Here is an 18,399-nt window from a genome sequence, read left to right on the forward strand (position 1 = left end):
TACATAGAGAAGAAGAAATGCATGCGTTTTAATTATAATGTCGGAAGTTTTATACATTTAAAACTTAGAGATTTTGACATTAGGTTTTGTTTTTAGACTTAGAAGTTTTTGATGTCAGGCTTTGAGTCACGCTACTACGATGACTCAGTTGGGCTATTGTTTTGAGTCATGCTAAACTACCATGAGTCGGTCGGGCTACTGGTGATAGAGGCTCTTAGAGTCGTCGGGCTATTAGAAACTTAGATGCTCTTTTAGATAAAGATCTGGTGGTGCAAATCGCACGTGCCCTACACCGTCCGTGGTCGCGATTCCCTCACCAAGAAGGAAGGCCTCATTATCATTTGGTGTCAAGTGCTGAGGGCAGGGGGCATTTATGTATGTATGATGTTTTGGTTCGTTCCTCACATACATACATACATACATACATACATACATACATACATACATATACATACATACATACATATACATATATACATACATACATACATACATACATACATACATACATACATACATACATACATACATACATATACATACATACATACATACATACATACATACATACATACATACATACATACATACATACATACATACATACATATACATACATACATGGGGAAGAAAGAAAGAACTCAGGAACTCAGGAAGGAAGAAGAATCCTGGCTGCAGACCTTGTAGATGAGAGAAGAATGTGTGTTCATGTGTTGGCCTAGGGTGCCTTCCTCCTTTCTCGATCCTTCTTCCAGGGCCCCTCTATTATCCACGATATATCTGTGTTTTCTGGCATCAGAGAAAGTCAGAGCAGCAGACTGACAGGATGGATATCTGCCGTGCGGAGCTATGGGATTACGAACAGGAGATAGGCACCTTCACCTCAGATAGCTGTGATGATGGTGATGGTGATGGTGATGGTGATGGTGACGTTTCCAGAGTGAGTGATGATGATGGAGTGATCCTGGGCGTTGATGGAGGGGCAACTTCTACCATCTGTGTCTGCATAGCTGTGCCAAGCCATGGCCATGGTACCTTCCACGAACCTCCTTCCATCCTCTCGCGTGCAGAAACGAGTGGATCCAACCATAATAGCGTCGGAGGTTTGCCATTCATTGCCTGGAAACAAAAAATATGATGCTTAGTTTGTAAGTTGAAAATATGTTTGAATTCGTTTCGGGGAAAGTAGACATTGGATTGGCGGGAAAACAATGTAAAAACAAAACGCTGGATTGTATTTTCACCTCCAAAAATACATCTTGATTGCTACTAATGCCATCTGCCTTAATGTGTAATAGATGTGCATCTACCATTATACCTTATCTCTGCGTCACATCCTAAACTCATTTTGAATGCAAGAATAATGTTCCCAAAAGTCCCATATTATGTTCAACCTTGGTTAAAACTCGAATAATGGAGCACCCTCAAACAAAACCATTTATGTTTTTTCTTATTAGTTTGCAATAGTTATCCATTTGCATACGCAGTATTTCACGAACCATAAAATTTTACTCCTCTAAATCAGATGCTGCTGCCAGATTGGCTGTCGAGAAGGTGCTTGCTGAGGCTTTGATGAAAGCACACCGGCATCGTTCTGTCGTGAGGGCTGTCTGCCTAGGAATGTCTGGGGTGGATTGCCCAGCTGATCAACAACTTATATTGCAATGGCTTCGGTTAGTTCTCTTTAAAACCAATGTGCATTGTAATTTCTTCTGGAATTATGTTACAGTATATCTGCTGGACAAGCTTATATTTTTTTTGCTAATTATAATAATTTCTTAGCTTGATAATTGTAGATTGTTTTGATAACTCATCTCCGGAAGTTCCAGACTTCTTTGGGATGTAACAGGAAACTTTAAATAGCTGGATAGGAATATCTATGTAGATCTCGGGAAGCCAAAACAATGATATTATTGAAACGAGGGCTTCACTATGGTAAACACTTGGGTTTTGGTTGAAAATAGGACAACCAAACAACATGCAAGTTGCGATGGGCACAAGATATACTCATTCAGGCAACCTCAACATGTTTGACTTGCAATAATATAGGTCTAGTTCGTAATATTTATGTTTGGTTGTGTTCGAAGATTCAAGTTTGAATTCACACCTGGGGTTATAATTGGTGTTTGATTGACTCTTGAAGGGGACATTTTAACCCACATAAGAAGAAACGCTTCATTTTATATATGAAGAAAGACCCGTCGACTTACATAATTTTCCTTCCCATTGTATTCTGAGATGATCCAAGCATCTAACTCCAGTTGGAATGTTCAGGGAAATTTTTGCAGAAGGTGTAATGCTTGTAGTGCACAATGATTCTGTGACAGCATTGGCTAGTGGCACCCTTGGGAGGCTATATGGTGGCTGTGTGCTTATTGCTGGTACAGGTTCGATTGCCTTTGGTGTGTCCGAGGCTGGACAAGAAGCTCGAGCAGCAGGGGTTGGGGCACTCCTTGGAGATCAAGGCAGGTGATTGGATTTGGCAACCAGACTTTATTTTTTCCAAATTCAATGATTTCCTGGACCGTAAATCTCGTTTGTCCATATTACCTGTTGGTTTCAACAAGTTCATTAATAATTGGATGTCCTTATTGCTGGTGGCATTACAGTGGTTATTTCATAGGACAACAAGCTTTGATTTCTGTGATGCATGCTCATGATGGTCGAGGCCCCCCAACAAATCTTGTAAATGCAATACTCAATAGACTTGGACTGACCTCCCCAGAAGACATAGTTAGGTATGGTTTCAAATGCTTTATTTCTATAATTTTTTCTTGCTATTATGAAAATAACTTACTGTTCACGTTTATGAAAGCAGCCTTATTTATTTATTATCTCATTTATGAAGCTAAATGACATTGTAACTCACATAGATTTTATTCATGTGTTTACTCTATGTAATGCTCTTAACTAAATAAAGTGTCCTAAGAGTTCCGTTGCCTCCTTGCATGCCTCAGTGGCAGTCACACATGCTTTCTTTGTAGTAGACAATGCAACACAGTCTTGTAGCCTTGATCCAAGCGACTGCTCCTCTTGTGAAGGTAAACACATACCCAGAAGTGAACTTTCTGCTGTCTGCATGACCAGCATAGTTGGCATCCGGAAAACCAATGACAGAGGCCTTCTGCTTTCCAAAGCAGGTGCACAAAGTCTTTGTGCCTTTGAGGTATCTCATAATACCTTCCACTGCTTTCCAATGCTTTTCTCCAGGGTTCATGTACCTGCTAACCACTCCTACAGCAAAAGCAATGTCAGAACATGCAGCAACCCTAGCATACATCAAACTGCCAACAGACGAAGCATATGGAATCTTGGCCATTTCAACCTTTTTCTCATCAGATGTAAGGCAGTCTTCTGCACTGAGTTTTGCACATGGAGACAAGAGTTTCGCATATGGAGACAATGGAACATTAATTCCTTCAGGCTGCTGCATATACATGTCTTCATGCAGATCAGCGTGTAAAAAGGCAGTTTTTATATCCACCTCTATGAGCTCCGTATCTTCGGCTGCAGACAAGCCTAAACCTGGTTCTCAGTGTAGCCATTTTGACTACAAAAGAGAAAATCTCATCAAAAGCAACTCCATATTCCTGTTTGTATCCCTTCAGAATCAATCTTGCTTCATGATGTTCATGAGATGACTGCTATTATTGCTGCCACCCGTAATTTTTAGCCAAAGGAAAATGTCAACAAAATAGCAAATGCAGACCCAAACCCTGCGAACTTTTGTTAGTGCATAGACTTGCTTGCAAAGAACCCATGCTGGCAAAACATGATGAAATGCAGCACATTGCCCATTTCTTGCCTGCACTGACCTGTGCTAACTGTTGCCTGCTCTGAAAATGTGACCTGTCATGTTGATGTATCGCTTGCGCTGAAAATGTGACCTGTTGTGCTGACTGTCACCTTTGCTGAAGACGTGACTTGTCATGCTGACTATCACCTGCTTTGAAAATGTGACATATCACACTGATTGTAACCTGCTCTAATGCGATTTTAATAGGGCCTGAGAGCAGATCAAGTCACCGCTAGACCACACACTGACAGACAACTGTAGAGGCAGAAGCAGAGGCAGAGACGTAGAGATCCAATCTTTCTTCTTTGGGTCCCTTTAGGTTTATATATATATCTATATATATATCGTGTGTTAAGGGTGGTGTGTACACACTTTACTGTCAACTAATAAAAGGCACGATGGTCCTTTATTCCCAAGAAATAATAATAATAATAATTTCTTTCACTCGTAGTTTTATTATCGTTTTGAAATGCAAATATGCCATTCCATTTCAATCTAGGGACAGTACCTTATTGAAACCATGCAATAGGTACTTACACAAGTATCTGGGAAAGCATAATACATGGACAAACACTACATGTACCAAATGTTACACATATTTTAGTTAGTGAAAATATATCTATGTATTTGTCGTTACCAATTTAGTGTTTGTCGTAATGTTTCCTTATATTCTAAACAGAATCCAAAACTTCTTGGTACTATTGAGAGACCATTATATGTATATAAGCGATGTGCATTATTGTGTAATGTATAGAATCTCTGGGCTACTTTACTTTAATGTTAAAATGATTCAGGGGACAATAGGGGTATATCTTTTTAATCTTGAAGAATACTGTCCATCGTTCACATTCAGCTAATATAGCATAATGACAAATGTAAACATGAATATTAGTCAAACCTTCATGCATGCACATTTTTGGATGACAAAGTAGTGGGTCTGTAAATTGAACTTAACTGTAAATTAAGCCATTATTGGGTCCAATTATGGTAGGTGGGTTTATAAAGATACTTCTTGGGCCCGGATTGCTTCTGTAGTCCCTACTGTGAAGGCATGTGCTGCTGCTGGTGATGTAGAAGCTCAAAAGGTGCTGAAGCTTGCTGTAGAGGGGCTTGCTACAAGTGTAAAGGCTGTTGTCAAGAGGCTCAACCTTGCAGGGGAAGGTAAGATGACTTCAATAACTCTTTCATTTGATCTAAAAACATAATGCATTATTTATTATTTTCTTCCCTTTTACATGCTTGTTTTGGTTTTCTCTAGATGATAGAAAAACCTTTCCATTGGTTATAGTTGGTGGTGTTTTGGAGGTGGATAATGAATGGGACATTTATACAGAGCTTATATGTCGCATCATGCAAGATTTTCCAGGAGTACAACCTATTCAGCCGAAGGTACTGCCACTTTGTCTAGCATAGATGAATGTGAACTTGAGAGCTGTTGTCTTGGGGATCGTATTGTTAAGAACGTTCTTATCTTGTTGATTGTTTACATGTGAAAACAGTATAAATAACCCTTCAATGTTGCAAAAATGAAGTAGGAACCATGTCTTTTGAAAGTTGAATAACCTTGGACCAATGATTATTAAAATAAGGATCCATTAATGTTTCAATTTTGCCTCTACTATCAGGTGAACATTTGAAATTAGAATTCATATATTTATCGATCGAAACATATTGATGTAATTAAAATATTTGCTAAATCAAATCAAATTTTTTGATGGAAAATGGTTGAGGATTCAGATATTGGTGACAATAAAATAAATAAATGGAAGAGATTGTGGTGAGGTAAAAACAAGAACCAGCAAGAACAATGTCTGAGCTTTACTTTAGAGTTAATCTGTCCTTTTAATTGGTTTATTTGTAAACATAATCTACATAAATGATGTACAGGTGGAACCTGCATTGGGAGCAGCAATGCTTGCATGGACTAATTATTGCAGTAAGATAAAAGACTCTGCTGGATTGCAATGAAATCAATCCCTGATTACATCCATCAAAGTCTTGTTTGACTGGGTTTTGTGTTCATGTCAATATCTTCTTCACACTCATCAGACATACAAAGTTACTGGCTAATAAGGAACCGACCATCCATCTGATTGATCTTCACTACCATTTTATACATTGTAATCTAGAAAGCAAGGTGCTCCATTCAATTTATTATTTTTACTAACATATTTAATCATGAACAAATAATTATGATGCTTTGAAGGCCTTAAACTCTACTATGTTCCACTAGAAGAAAAGAGCATGTGAATGGGTTGTGTATGCAAAAATAACATGGGATCACGTGATTGTAGTATATACCAAGTGATACATGTTCTTAAACATAAATACCTTCATGTAAGATACACATTTCCAAGATTAAGATCTTGGGTATAGCATAAAGATTAAGTAAGATCTTGGTTATTCCGCTAATTGGTTTGCGCAAAATGGTCTCCGTGGGTTGGAAACATTCGAACAATTGACCAACAAAATTTTGCAGTTATTTCATTGTTAGATACCTCAAAAGGATTTGATAGCCCAATTTTATGCGTTGTATTAGGAGCAACAGGAAACTGTGTCTTAATTCGTGATCCGTTTTTAGAATTTACAACATCAAATTTCTAGGCCTATTTCAAACAATGAATTGAAGGATGTATTCCTTGAAGCAATTCGTGAACCATTACGAACAACACTGAAGGTGTTCGATTTCCGGAATCAGAATATTGAGCAAGTGATTGATAAGGCAATCGCTATGGGCCAACAGTTGATAAATGTACGGAGTATGGATATGTCAGCACTAAATCGTACACTGCCAACGATGGAGGAGTTGCAATTTTGACAAGCAATTTAGTGTACTACTTGTTTAAATACTGGTTATTTGGCGATTGAATGTAGTCTACGAACGCACTGCACAATATGTCATTCTAAACTTCATTCGGTCGAGCAATGTGAGTATAACTTGCCCAATAAAACGATGGCTCCGGTAAAACAATTTTTTTCGGAAAATGGGTACCACAATAACTAGAATTCATTCAATAACGGGTACCAACAGAATAGTTTTCCACAAAAACAACATAATTTTCAACAAAATCAAGCCTTTCAGCAAAATAATTTTCTACAGAATCCAGCTTTTCAACAAAATAATCAGGCCTTTCAACAAAATAATTTTCAGCACAATCAAGATTTTCAACAAAATCAAGAATTCTCGGTAGTACCGAATATGAATTAGCAACAACAAAATGAAGGACGATTTAAGCAGAACCGGTATAAAAATAAAAAATTCTACAAGCTGGAAGGCTCACGACAGTTTCAGCAATCGCCGAATTCCAATGGGAATGACGGTCAACAATTTGTGCAAAATGATGGGACTGGTAAGTTTGTGCAAGGCGAGGGAAGTGGAGCATTTGTTCCTACTTGCTATATTTGCTGTCAAACTGGTCATTATGTTAATCAGTGTCTTGCTAAAGGAAAAGGATCGAGGGTTAATATGGTTATACCGGAAATACAACAAGTAACCACTAGAAGCAAAAGTAAACAATCTGAGTGGGAGATTCAGGAAGCAGTCCGTAAAGCAGCCAAGGAATGGGTGGAGGAAGCAAACCAAAATAATGTAAACCGGATGCTCCAAGACAATGAAATTAACCAAGCTACCGAATTACCAAGAGCTACGACTGTACTAGAACAAGAGGAAACTTGGAAAATCTTGGTAGATTGCCAAGTATCACTACCACTGACAGGATTACTTAAGTTGGTTCCTAGATTTACCGAAAAGGTGGCGACATTGATTGCCCAAAAAGGGCCAGAACAAGTATCGGTACACTATAGTCAGCCGAGCACCAACCCTTCAATCATGGATGAGCAGAATCCATCGATTAAAGTGATAATTCATGGTCAGGAAATTGAAAATGCGATTGTCGATGGTGGCTCAAGAGTAAATGTCATTAATAAAACCACATGTGATAGGTTGGATATTACTAAATGGGAAGCTTGCCCATTTTGGCTAAGAATGGCAGATACCAGTATGGTACGACCAATTGGCTTACTCCGACAATTGGAGGTGGTGTCGAGCGGTCATAGTTTTCTAATATCGGCAGTAATACTTCATTTGGAAGCTCCTGGTGCATATCCCTTGCTATTGGGCCAGCCATGGTTAAAGACCGCTAACATCAAGCAGAATTGGAATCAGAATCAATTGACATTTAGAAAAGGCAAAACGAAAATCCAAGTGTCTACACAGAACAAGGTTGCGATAAGCAAACAATGTTTGCCAGTGCATGCTGAGTCCGTCAATATGATGGAAGGATTAGACGAGGTCGAAGAAAATCAGTATTTTGATGATAATCCGAAAATCATTCCTTTGTTCGAAGTGGATATTTTACAAGCCTTGACACCATATGTGGATTCCCAGGAGGAATCGTCAATAGAAGGGATCCTCCACACCGGTTCTGGAGGCCTTGGCAGTCCGAACCAACGTGGCAACGTAAGACCAAGGAGAAGGCAGGTGGCGGTGAGGGGATGAAGGCGATGGGTGACCGCACGGGGCGACCATCAGGATCACGCGGACAATTGACTGAGGCAAGCGGGCCACAACGGGTGTTCCTCAAGCGTAGAACACCAGGCGTACGACGGAGAGCGGAGCGTGCATACGGCCGAGCGAAGGGCCAACAATGAAGCACGCGCACTACGGGATCGTGGAGAATGACCTCTCGATAGTTCGAACGAGCCTACGGGAGGATGTCATAAAGATTCCGGGCCATGGTGAGAAACTGGGGGATATCAGAAGAATTGGTGAGGTGCACCATGTGCACTTACCCTTGTAAAAACGTGTGAATAGTAGGAGTCAAGTCGGGACAGAGAATCCCATGTAAGTTGGGATTTATCCCACATTGTAACACATCCCTCTCCTTGTTCTATAAAAGGAAGGGATGGTCCCTTGTAGAGGGGTTGCCCATTTTGAGTTAGGAAGGGTATACCACGTAGGTCTAGGGTTTGGTAGTTTTCTTATTCTTCATCTCATTCTTATTCTTAGGGTTTCTACTTTGGTCTTCACACTATTCCATTTTAGGGTTTCGTCTTGGTTTTCTTCTGCTTCTTCTTTCCCTTCATGTTTGTTTAGGGTTTGCTTCTACTCGGTCTCCTATGCAAGACCCCGTTCGGCACGACAAGCCCGTGAGCTCCCCGATCGACGGGATTGGCAGCAGACTGCTACTATAACCTACCTTGGTCCGGCCCGAAGCCGGGATGTATCGTTTCCTGTAATATATATATATATTCATGTTTGTTGTGCATATCGGTGTATTTGGTGGAGTCGGGAGCAGAGCCCCCTTGTTTCCTGTGTATAAGAGTCGGTGTAGCGCGCATGCTCTCTCTCTCTCTCTCTCTCTCTCTCTCTCTCTCTCTCTCTCTCTCTCATGTTCAGTTGCTTCCAGGACGTGTCCGGAATCGTCTTCTCGGCATCCCTTCCTCTCTCGTCCGAGACCCTCGTGGTCCCGCCCCTTCTACATGCACGCGCGTAATAACGCGACAACGAGCCTTCCAAGGAGAGGGGTTGAAGCACTTGTACCCCTTTTTCTCTAGTGAGTACCCCACGAGGATGCACTTCTCTGATTTTGGGTCAAGCTTCTGCCGCTTCTCATCGGGAATGTGCACGTATACAATGGAGCCGAATATCCTTATATGGGATAGATTTGGCTTCTTCCCATAGTATTTCTCGTGTGGGGTGACCTCATGCACTCCGGATGTTGTGGATTGGTTCAGGAGGTAGACGGCAGTATTTGCAGCTTCTGCCCAATATAACTTGGGCATATGCTTCTCATTTAGCATAGCCAAAGTATCATATGAGAAGATACTTCGAGGATGTGTTGATTCTTGCGTTCGGCTACACCATTCTATTGCAGTGTGTGTTGGCAAGTGAATTCTCGCCGAATTCCTTCTTGTCGAAGATATGCCGTGAATGCATTGGAGAAGTATTCCTTTCCTCCGTCCGATCGAAGACATCATACATGGCAGCCAGTTGTCTTTTCGACTTCGCTTTTGAATTTTTGGAAGTGTGTAAACACTTCGCTCTTCATCCTCGTGGGAAAGATCCATGTGTATCTAGAGAAGTCGTCGATGAAGGTAACATAGTACCGACATCCTCCGATTGTGGCCGTCTGTGCTGGTCCCCACACATCCGAGTGAACTACGTCCGATGGGCGTTTGCTCACGTTCCTCTCCTTCGGGAACGGATGTCGATGTTGCTTGCCTAATTGGCATGCTTCACATACTCCTTCAATCTCTTTCTCTTTGAAGGTTGGGAGCCCAATGACGACTCCTTTCGATTGCATTGCCTTGAGTTTGTTGAGATTGATATGGCCGATTCTTTTACGCCATAGCTCTATGTCGGTGTCGGGTTTGAGGCCCTTTGCAAACATGGCCGATTTTACCTCGTTCACTTCGAGGATAAACATTCAACCTTCCCTTCGACCACGAGCAATTAGTCGGCCTTCGTTCTCAATGCAGCAACCACCTTGGTTGAATCGAACTTGCATCCTTTGCTCCACAATTTGGCCGACTGAGACCAAATTCTTCGTTATGGTGGGTACATGTAAGACATTTTTGATGCAAGTTTGTTCATCGTCTTTCCAGAATGGGACAGTGCTGACATGCCGAATCAGATGAGTGGTGTCGTCTCCGGTCTCGACATAACCGGGTCGGTTCGGTTCTCGTAAGTCTCGAAACCATTCTTGATGGAACGTCCTATGGTTCAAGGCACCAGATTCGACGAACCATACATCTTCCGGATTGGAGGCATTAGTCGAAGTAGAGGCCGACATAGAATTTTCTCTCTATCTCACCACGAACATTCCGCCATGGTCTTCATAATCGGAGTTAGTAGCGTAATTTGTGAGTTGTCGGCTTGTGGAAGCCGACTCATGCTTCTTCTTTCGGCACTCTTCTTCATGGTGGCCAATTTTTCCACAACAACCGCATTCGATCAAGGTTTTTCGGCTCGGACCGGAATGGAAGCTCCTCCTTCTTCCGAAGGTTCCTCGATGGCTTCCGCCAGTTATTTGTCTTTGACCCTATCTTTCCGGTCCTCCGTTCATTCTTCCATCTGTCCATCTGGTTGCGTCTATCCTGTCCATTTTGGTCCATCCGATCGTTCGTTCCTTCTTTCTGATCGTCAAATCGTTTCGACCGTTTTTATGGGCGTATCTGTTCTGCCATCCTCCTAATCGTCATCTGTTGTTGTCCAGCCCATTCGGCTGTCTTCCTATTGCCGTTGTTTGGCCGATTCTCAGTTCTGTCGGTTGTTCGGCTGCTTGTCCCATCCGCGCTTCGGCTGCTTCGATCGTTGTCCATCTCCATCTGGCGCTCAGTCACCATTCGTCATTTTGGTTTATTCCGGCCCTATTGTTCTGCCAGTCTGGCCATCGTCGGTCTCCGTCCGGTTGCCGCAACTCTGTCGTCCTGTCTAGCCGTTCTTTTTTTTTCTATCTCACCCTGGTTGTGTCTCTTCATCCCACATGTGCGGTCATATATTTTCTGGCTATCTTTTCGGTCGTTATGTGTTTCTCCGGCCCGTCCAATTGTGTCTTTTTAGTTTTCTTTGTATGGTGCGCCCGATCCTGTCTTTCCGGCATTGTCTATTATTCTTGTCGTTGATGTATGTCGGTCTGCGTCTGTGTCTTCTTCTCTATTTGCCTCGACCCTTCTGTCTTAACATACTGCTTTCTTTTGCCGGTTCCGGTTCCAGTTTCTCCACGTTACTTCTTCTAGAACCATCTCTCGTGCATTCTGAGCACTTCCTACCGACATCCACTCCACACACTGCTTCTTCCTCCGTAGTCTACTGGTGGGCTTCTCTTTCTAGTCATGGTAGCACCGGTTCCCTCTATGTTACTTGTATCCAGAGTTTCTTTGCTGGTTCATTCATGTTGCATCTTGCACCCAGCTTTTTGAAACATGCATGTTGTCGCTAACCGTAGACTCACACAAACGTCATTGCCATTCTCACCCTCTTGCATAACGTCATCTTCCAAACATCTTCACCATTTCTTGCACACTCGTAGCCATAATGGCGCCATTACTCGTGCATCGCAACACCGCATATCATTTCGTGACTTCCTCTCGCACATTTCTGCCGCATATATGGATTGACTTCGTTCAAAGAGGGATTCTTCGTTGTGGTCACCAAAAAGTGTTGTAGGTTTTAGGGTGAGGGATGACGATTATGATGATAATCAGGTAGCGATAGGGATGGAGATGGCGAAGATGTTGAGAAGCATTGTGGGGTGGGGGGTGGTGCCTAATACTAATAGGTTTCGGTTTGGTTTTGAATTTACCGGTTTAGTGGTTTATTGGCTTATTGGTTTTTGTTTATGTAGTTCGGTTTAAAGGTTTATAGGTTTATAGGTTAAAAAATACTCATAAATATTCTCTATAGGCGCTAACTTTCAACTTTTAATTTTAAATTCTTGTTTTAACTTATTAAATTTTATATGTATTATATGTAGAGTCTCCTTTTTATTTATGATGATCAAATATGATAAGTACGATGATCACAGTTATGATAAGTATAATGATCAAATTTATGATCAGTATGATGACCAAATTTATGATAAGTATGATGACAAATTTTATGATAAGTATGATGACAAATTTTATGATAAGTATGATGAAGAAATTTATGATGAGTATGATGAATAAATTTATCATAATTTATAATAAGTATGATGATTAATATCAATAAAAAATGGTTTGGTTTGGTTTGGTTTTAAATTTTTTGTAAATGGTTTGGTTTCTCCTATTCTTAAAACGGTTCAGCTCTAAACGGTTCGGTTTAAATGGTTCAGTTTTTATTATTAATAAATGGTTCGGTTTGGTTTCAAGGCCAAGAAACCAAACCGGGCCCATTGCTAGCTCCAGCCCCCTCCCAAGGGGGTTCACACTCACAATTACACATACACATCAACAACATTATAACATTCCACCCTCGCTCATCACACTTGACTCTCCGTACATCTCGCCTTCTACCACATCTGGATTCCCCATTATGCACACATTGCCAAACCCTTCTATTGCTTGTTGAAGAAAGGGTGAAAATTCGACTAAAGGGAGGAGCATTCGGAGGCCGTTCGAACACTAAAGGGTATCGGCTTCCGCTACTTTCTTGTCCATTTGGCTTCCAATTGATTCGGCTCCTTCGAATCAAACCGCTCTCGCAAATCGGCTGGCTCTAATTCCTTCCAGCTCTTGTCCGAATTGGATATCTGCAATTCGTCTTCAACCTTCAGGCCCTCCACCATGTCTGGGTCTTGGCCTTCTCTTTCCGGTCGGCTCTGCCCTTCTTGACTCTGCCGCCATCACCGTTTGTTCCGACTTGATCGGATGTGGTGACTTCTTCAATCAACTCAGCTCCCTTTGTCTTCTTGTCTACCCCTATCATGGTTCTCTCTTTCTCTCCGGTTCCTTGTCTTGTGCCATTACCTGGCTCCATTCTCCCCCTCAAGTGCGGCACGTCGAGATGTTGGAGACCGAGCATCTCCGAGAAGTGGTCCAACTTATCCAATCCGAGCGGCTTGGTGAAGATATCAACAACCTGCTGATCCGTGCGAACATACCGAAGTTCAACTTCACCACTTAGGACCTGCTCACGCACAAAGTGATAATATACTTCTATGTGCTTTGTCCAAGCATGAAATACGGGGTTCTTAGCGAGCTGTATGCTGCTTACGTTGTCACAAAAGATCAGGATCGGGGTCAGTACCTTGATCTGGAGCTCTTGCAACAGCCGCCTAAGCCATATAGCTTCATAGGTGGTAGTGGTGGCGCCCCGATACTCAGCTTCTGTGCTCGATAGAGCTATGGTTGGTTGTTTTTTGCTGCTCCATGCAACAACCTTGCTACCAAGAGAAAACATGTATCCAGAGGTGGACCAGCGATCCGATGCATCACCAGCCCAGTCGGCATTTGTATATCAGACTAGCTTTTCAACTATACCATGTTGGTATAATAGACCCTTATCCTTAGTGCCACTAACATACCGGAGTATTCGGTGTGTGCACTGAAGGTGCTCCACGGTCGGCTTTTGCATGAATTGGCTAATCACTCTGGCCGGATAACTAATGTCGGGTCGGGTGATAGTTGAGTAAATAAGGCTTCCGACAATCTGTCAAAACCGTTTCTCCTTCAAGGTCAGGCCAAAGTAAAGACATAGCTTCAGGTTCTGGTCCAAGGGTGTGGAGATCGGTCAGCACATAATGTCACTGTGAGAGCAATATGTCATCGAGGGTATGGATCACCTCGATCCCTAGAAAATAATGAAGGTCCCCCATGTCCTTCATTTCAAATTCATCCTACAGCTGGGACTTCACTCGGCTAATTTCATCGAGGCTGGGTTAGGTGATCACAAGATCATCCACGTATAGTAAAATTCAAATTGGACCATCCAGACCTTTCCGGATGAACAGTGAAGAGTCGGATTTTAAGGGACCCATTTTACGCAAAACTGGACCTCGCAAAACCCATTTTACGCAACCGGTGCGTGATTTTCACATTCCAAGCTCTGGGGGCTTGCTTCAGACTGCAAAGCGATTTCTTGAGTTGGCACACTGCCAACTTGTTCATCTCTGACTGAAATCTGGGGGGTTGGATCATATAAACTTGTTCTGATCACCTTGAAGAAATACATTCTTCACATCCATGTGATGAAGATGTCACCCCCTTGCTGCAACAACTGCCAACACCACACAAACTGTTATCATCTTCGCTACCAAAGCGAAGGTTTCACCGTAGTCGATTCCATGGGTCAGTGCATATCCCTTCACCACTAATCCGGCCTTGTACCAGTTGACCGAACCGTCGGTGTTGTAGTTGACTTTGTACACCCACTTGCAACCAATTGGTTTGCAATGTCGGGGAGGGTCAACTAGGCCCCATGTGTCATTGGCATCTAATGCCTGCATTTCTTCCTTCATTGCGGCACGCCAATTCGCGTCTTTCACCGCTTCTGCGTAGCTCTCCGGCTCGCGCACTGCCGCCACCTTCATTATGTACACATAATGATGCACCATGTACCCATTATATCCGTACCTCTTGACGAGGTTCTTCTGGCGGTTTGATCGTGCATAACTTCTTATTAGCCGATTTGAGGGCCCTCTTGGCCGACTCGGACTTCGTTCCTGAAGTTTTGTCTTTGTTCTTTCCAGAGTCGAATTCACTCTGATTGAGTTGTCTCTGCTAGTGTCGTACTCTAGCATCTTCTTCTTCCCCTTTTCCTTGCGTGTGAGTCGTCTGCTTGGTTCCATACACAGGGAGAGCACATCTGAGTCTTTTTTGCTCACCGACTCTTCATCTGAGTGGTCATTATGACTCAGTCATTCGTTTGGCCCACTCAGCCAGAACGAGATCAGACTCTCATCTAGAGTGCCGAACCCTTCTTCATCTTCTGCCCGGACCGGTTCGGGCTCACTAGCCTCGTCCTCAAAAATTGGGTTGGAGTCGGAAAACGGAGTCGGTAGAGAGTACCATGATGTTCAAGGGTTATAACACTTATAACCCTTTTGTTCCTGCAAGTAGCCGACTAGGATGCACTTCTCCGACTTTGGGTCCAACTTTCTCCACTTCTCATCCGGTACATGCACATATGTTATGCTACTGAATATCTGAAGGTGCCTTAAATTTGGCTTCCGTCCGAAATACAGCTCGTGTGCTAACACCTTCTCCCCAATCCGGTTTTGGATGTACATGGCCGTCCTGACCGCCTCAACCCAACAGAATTTGGGCATGCTTTCCTCGTCAAGCATTGCCCTTGCCGCGTCGATAATTGACCGGTTCTTCCTCTCAACCACACCGTTTTGTTCCGGTGTGTACCTGCAGCTGATTTATCTTGTTACTCCTTTCTGTTGCAGATGACTATTGAATTGGCCGAAAAAATATTCTTTTCCGCCATTCGACCACAGGCATTTGATCTTCCTATCCGCTTCCCGTTCGACTAAACTTTGCAAGTTTTAGAAACAATCGAAAATGTCGTTTTTCTTCTCGATGAGGTAGATCCACGTATGCTAACTATAGTCGTCGATGAAGGAGACGAAATATCGGCTCCCGCCAAGGCTAACATTCTCTGCCAGTCCCCATAAATCTGAATGTATTAGATCGAGCTTGTTATGGCTCCAGCTTCTTTCCGTGGGGAAGGGAAGTCGGTGTTGCTTCCCGAGTTGGCAGGCTTCACAAATTTGGACCTTGCGGCCACTAAATTTTTGCAATCCGAAAACAACTTGTTTCGATTGCAGATCTTGAAACCTCCAGTAGTTGTCGTGGCCAATCCGCTTCTGCCACAAGTCTATGTACGATTCAATCTTTTGTCCTTTGGCAAACAAGGCGATGCCTACGTCATTGTTGTCGAGGATAAACATCATCCCATCCTTGCACCCCTTGCGCGATTATCTGGCCTTCTTCCTCAGTGAAGCACCCGAGGTGCGTGAACTGCACATGAATCCCCTAGTTGACGATCTGCCCAATTTTCACCAGGTTCTCTGTGATTGTCGGAACATGTAGTGCATTCATCAATTTTCCCTTTTGTCCCACATGGCTTAAAGGTACTTCTTCGACATGCACAATTGGGTGGGGAGTGCCGTCTTTAGTTTCAACAACTCCTAATTGCTCCGGATTTTCCAAAAATGAGAACCACTCTTCGTGGGTCGTCATGTGGTTAGATGCTCCGGAGACAACATACCACACTTCCTCTGATTTGGAAGTGATCTTCTTCATTGAGTTCTCATTGTGCTTCATTACGAAGGCTGGCCCTTTTCCAGTCTTCCCGGTTCTGGATCCTTCTGATCCTTTAGCGTAGTGCGAGCTTTAAAACAACAAATGACCTAGCCTAGTCTCTCAAATGTTATTGAATACAATATTTTAGTTTATTTTTCTATCGTGAAGCAAATCCTTCACGACACCTAAACCCTCACACGCTCCTACTCATCGAGGCCTCCCACTCTATATAACCTTGTACAAAGATTTGAATAAGCTCATATAACTTGCTAGAGGTTATTTTCTCATTGTGGCATGGAAACGTCACGACATCCTCCCCCTCTAGACCCGCACATCCTCTGGCATGCGCCAATGAATGTCTCCTTCTTTAGCTTCATGGATGTCATCTTCGTTGAGGTGGCCCAAACTCCACGATGACCTGCCCATAAAGTATCATGAACTTCAAATATTAGTTTTTGTTGCTCTTCCCTTCTTCCAACCACTCTTTACGGAATCCCTTTCACAACTTTTGGATGTCTCCAAAGATATCCCACATGAAGAAAAAATTTATAAGCTTTCTTTCTTATTTTATGAAATAGCTCCCTTGACCATGTTCCATCTTTCTCATGAGTACTCAAGTATTTTCGAATTTGTAACATCTCCCCCTTGTACTCAGATTCACGAAGAATAACACGAACACCCAAATCAGATGACCCCTTCAAGTTACAATTTATGGAAAAGAAATCAAAACTCTCATCTTCTTCATCAGTCATTACCATAGTATTTTTACCTTTAAACCTCGCTCTTGAGAGCATATCGGAAACTGGATTATCCGTTCCTACAATGTGCTTGATTTCAAGACATAGTGATTTTATGTAGGCTATCCATCTAAGCATAGCTATATCAAATGTTTCACAAAGTGAAATCATTCCTAGCAATGGACGACAATCTGTTTCAACCACAACTTCAACACCAATTAAGTATTCACGATCTGTTTTAATAGCTGTTAACATACCCCCATAACTCTCTTTTAATATGTGGGTAAGCTCTTTAGCGTTCTATTAAGATTTTTGCACCAAATCGAACTGCATATCTCAACCCATCCTTCTTTTCTTGGCTAACAGCCCAACCGATCCCGATTGGACTTGTATCCACAGTAACAATGATGGGGTGTTCACTATCATACCTAGCCTTCCATAAAACAAGGGCATTCAACAACATTTCCTTTCGTTAGTGAATTGCATTTGTATGTACATTAGTCCAAAGGAAACTTGAATTCCTCTTAAGCAACCCATAAAGCGGATCAGCCACATGTGCGAAATGTGGAATCCAAATTCAGTAAAACACACAAACACCCAAAAACCTACGCACTTTTGTTAGAGATTTACAATCATCCTTTAGATTTTGAATTGCATTTACCTTAATTGGGGATGGATTTCATCCGTAGGGTCCACACATGTGCCCTACAATCAAAACTTCGGGAACCCCAAACATAGATTTCTTTCACAAGCATCAATGTGGTCGGCGACAAACTTTCTACATCCATTCGGCATGAGTTTTTCATCCTTCTTATTCATCGAGCATCCTTTAATTGGAACATCATCTAGAAAAGGCATAGTTATTTTTGGCACAAAATCTCTTAAATTTTTATTCATAGCATTCACCATATGTGCTACTAAATTTGTAGCACCTTGAGGCAATGTACACATTCACATCAATCCAATTGGTGTTCTTATAGTAGTTATATCACTACTATCAATAGCAAACTGAAATTGATCATATCTTGAATACAAATCACACATAGAATATATAGCTCTTCTTGCGAAAGCTTCTGCAAAGGTATCTACAATTAGTCCAACACCGACATCTCCAATAGTAACTCTATTGACAGG

The 18,399-nt window shown here is 42.2% G+C and overlaps 1 protein-coding gene across 1 annotated transcript; it reads left to right on the forward strand.

The window, feature by feature from the left end:
- Positions 1 to 673: 673 nt before the first annotated feature.
- On the forward strand, positions 674 to 6,015 carry LOC147859085 (uncharacterized). Its single transcript, XM_087326025.1, has 7 exons — positions 674 to 1,103; positions 1,526 to 1,673; positions 2,275 to 2,469; positions 2,610 to 2,738; positions 4,788 to 4,957; positions 5,055 to 5,185; positions 5,684 to 6,015. Exons 1-7 carry the CDS (start codon positions 827 to 829, stop codon positions 5,762 to 5,764), a joined length of 1,131 nt encoding a protein of 376 aa, XP_087182151.1. The 5' UTR covers positions 674 to 826; the 3' UTR covers positions 5,765 to 6,015.
- Positions 6,016 to 18,399: the final 12,384 nt, after the last annotated feature.

Source organism: Azolla caroliniana, unplaced genomic scaffold (assembly GCF_043228905.1).
Source record: "Azolla caroliniana isolate FFs.n. ecotype wild unplaced genomic scaffold, voAzoCaro1.0.p SCAF_10, whole genome shotgun sequence".
NCBI classification, from domain to species: Eukaryota; Viridiplantae; Streptophyta; class Polypodiopsida; order Salviniales; family Salviniaceae; genus Azolla; species Azolla caroliniana.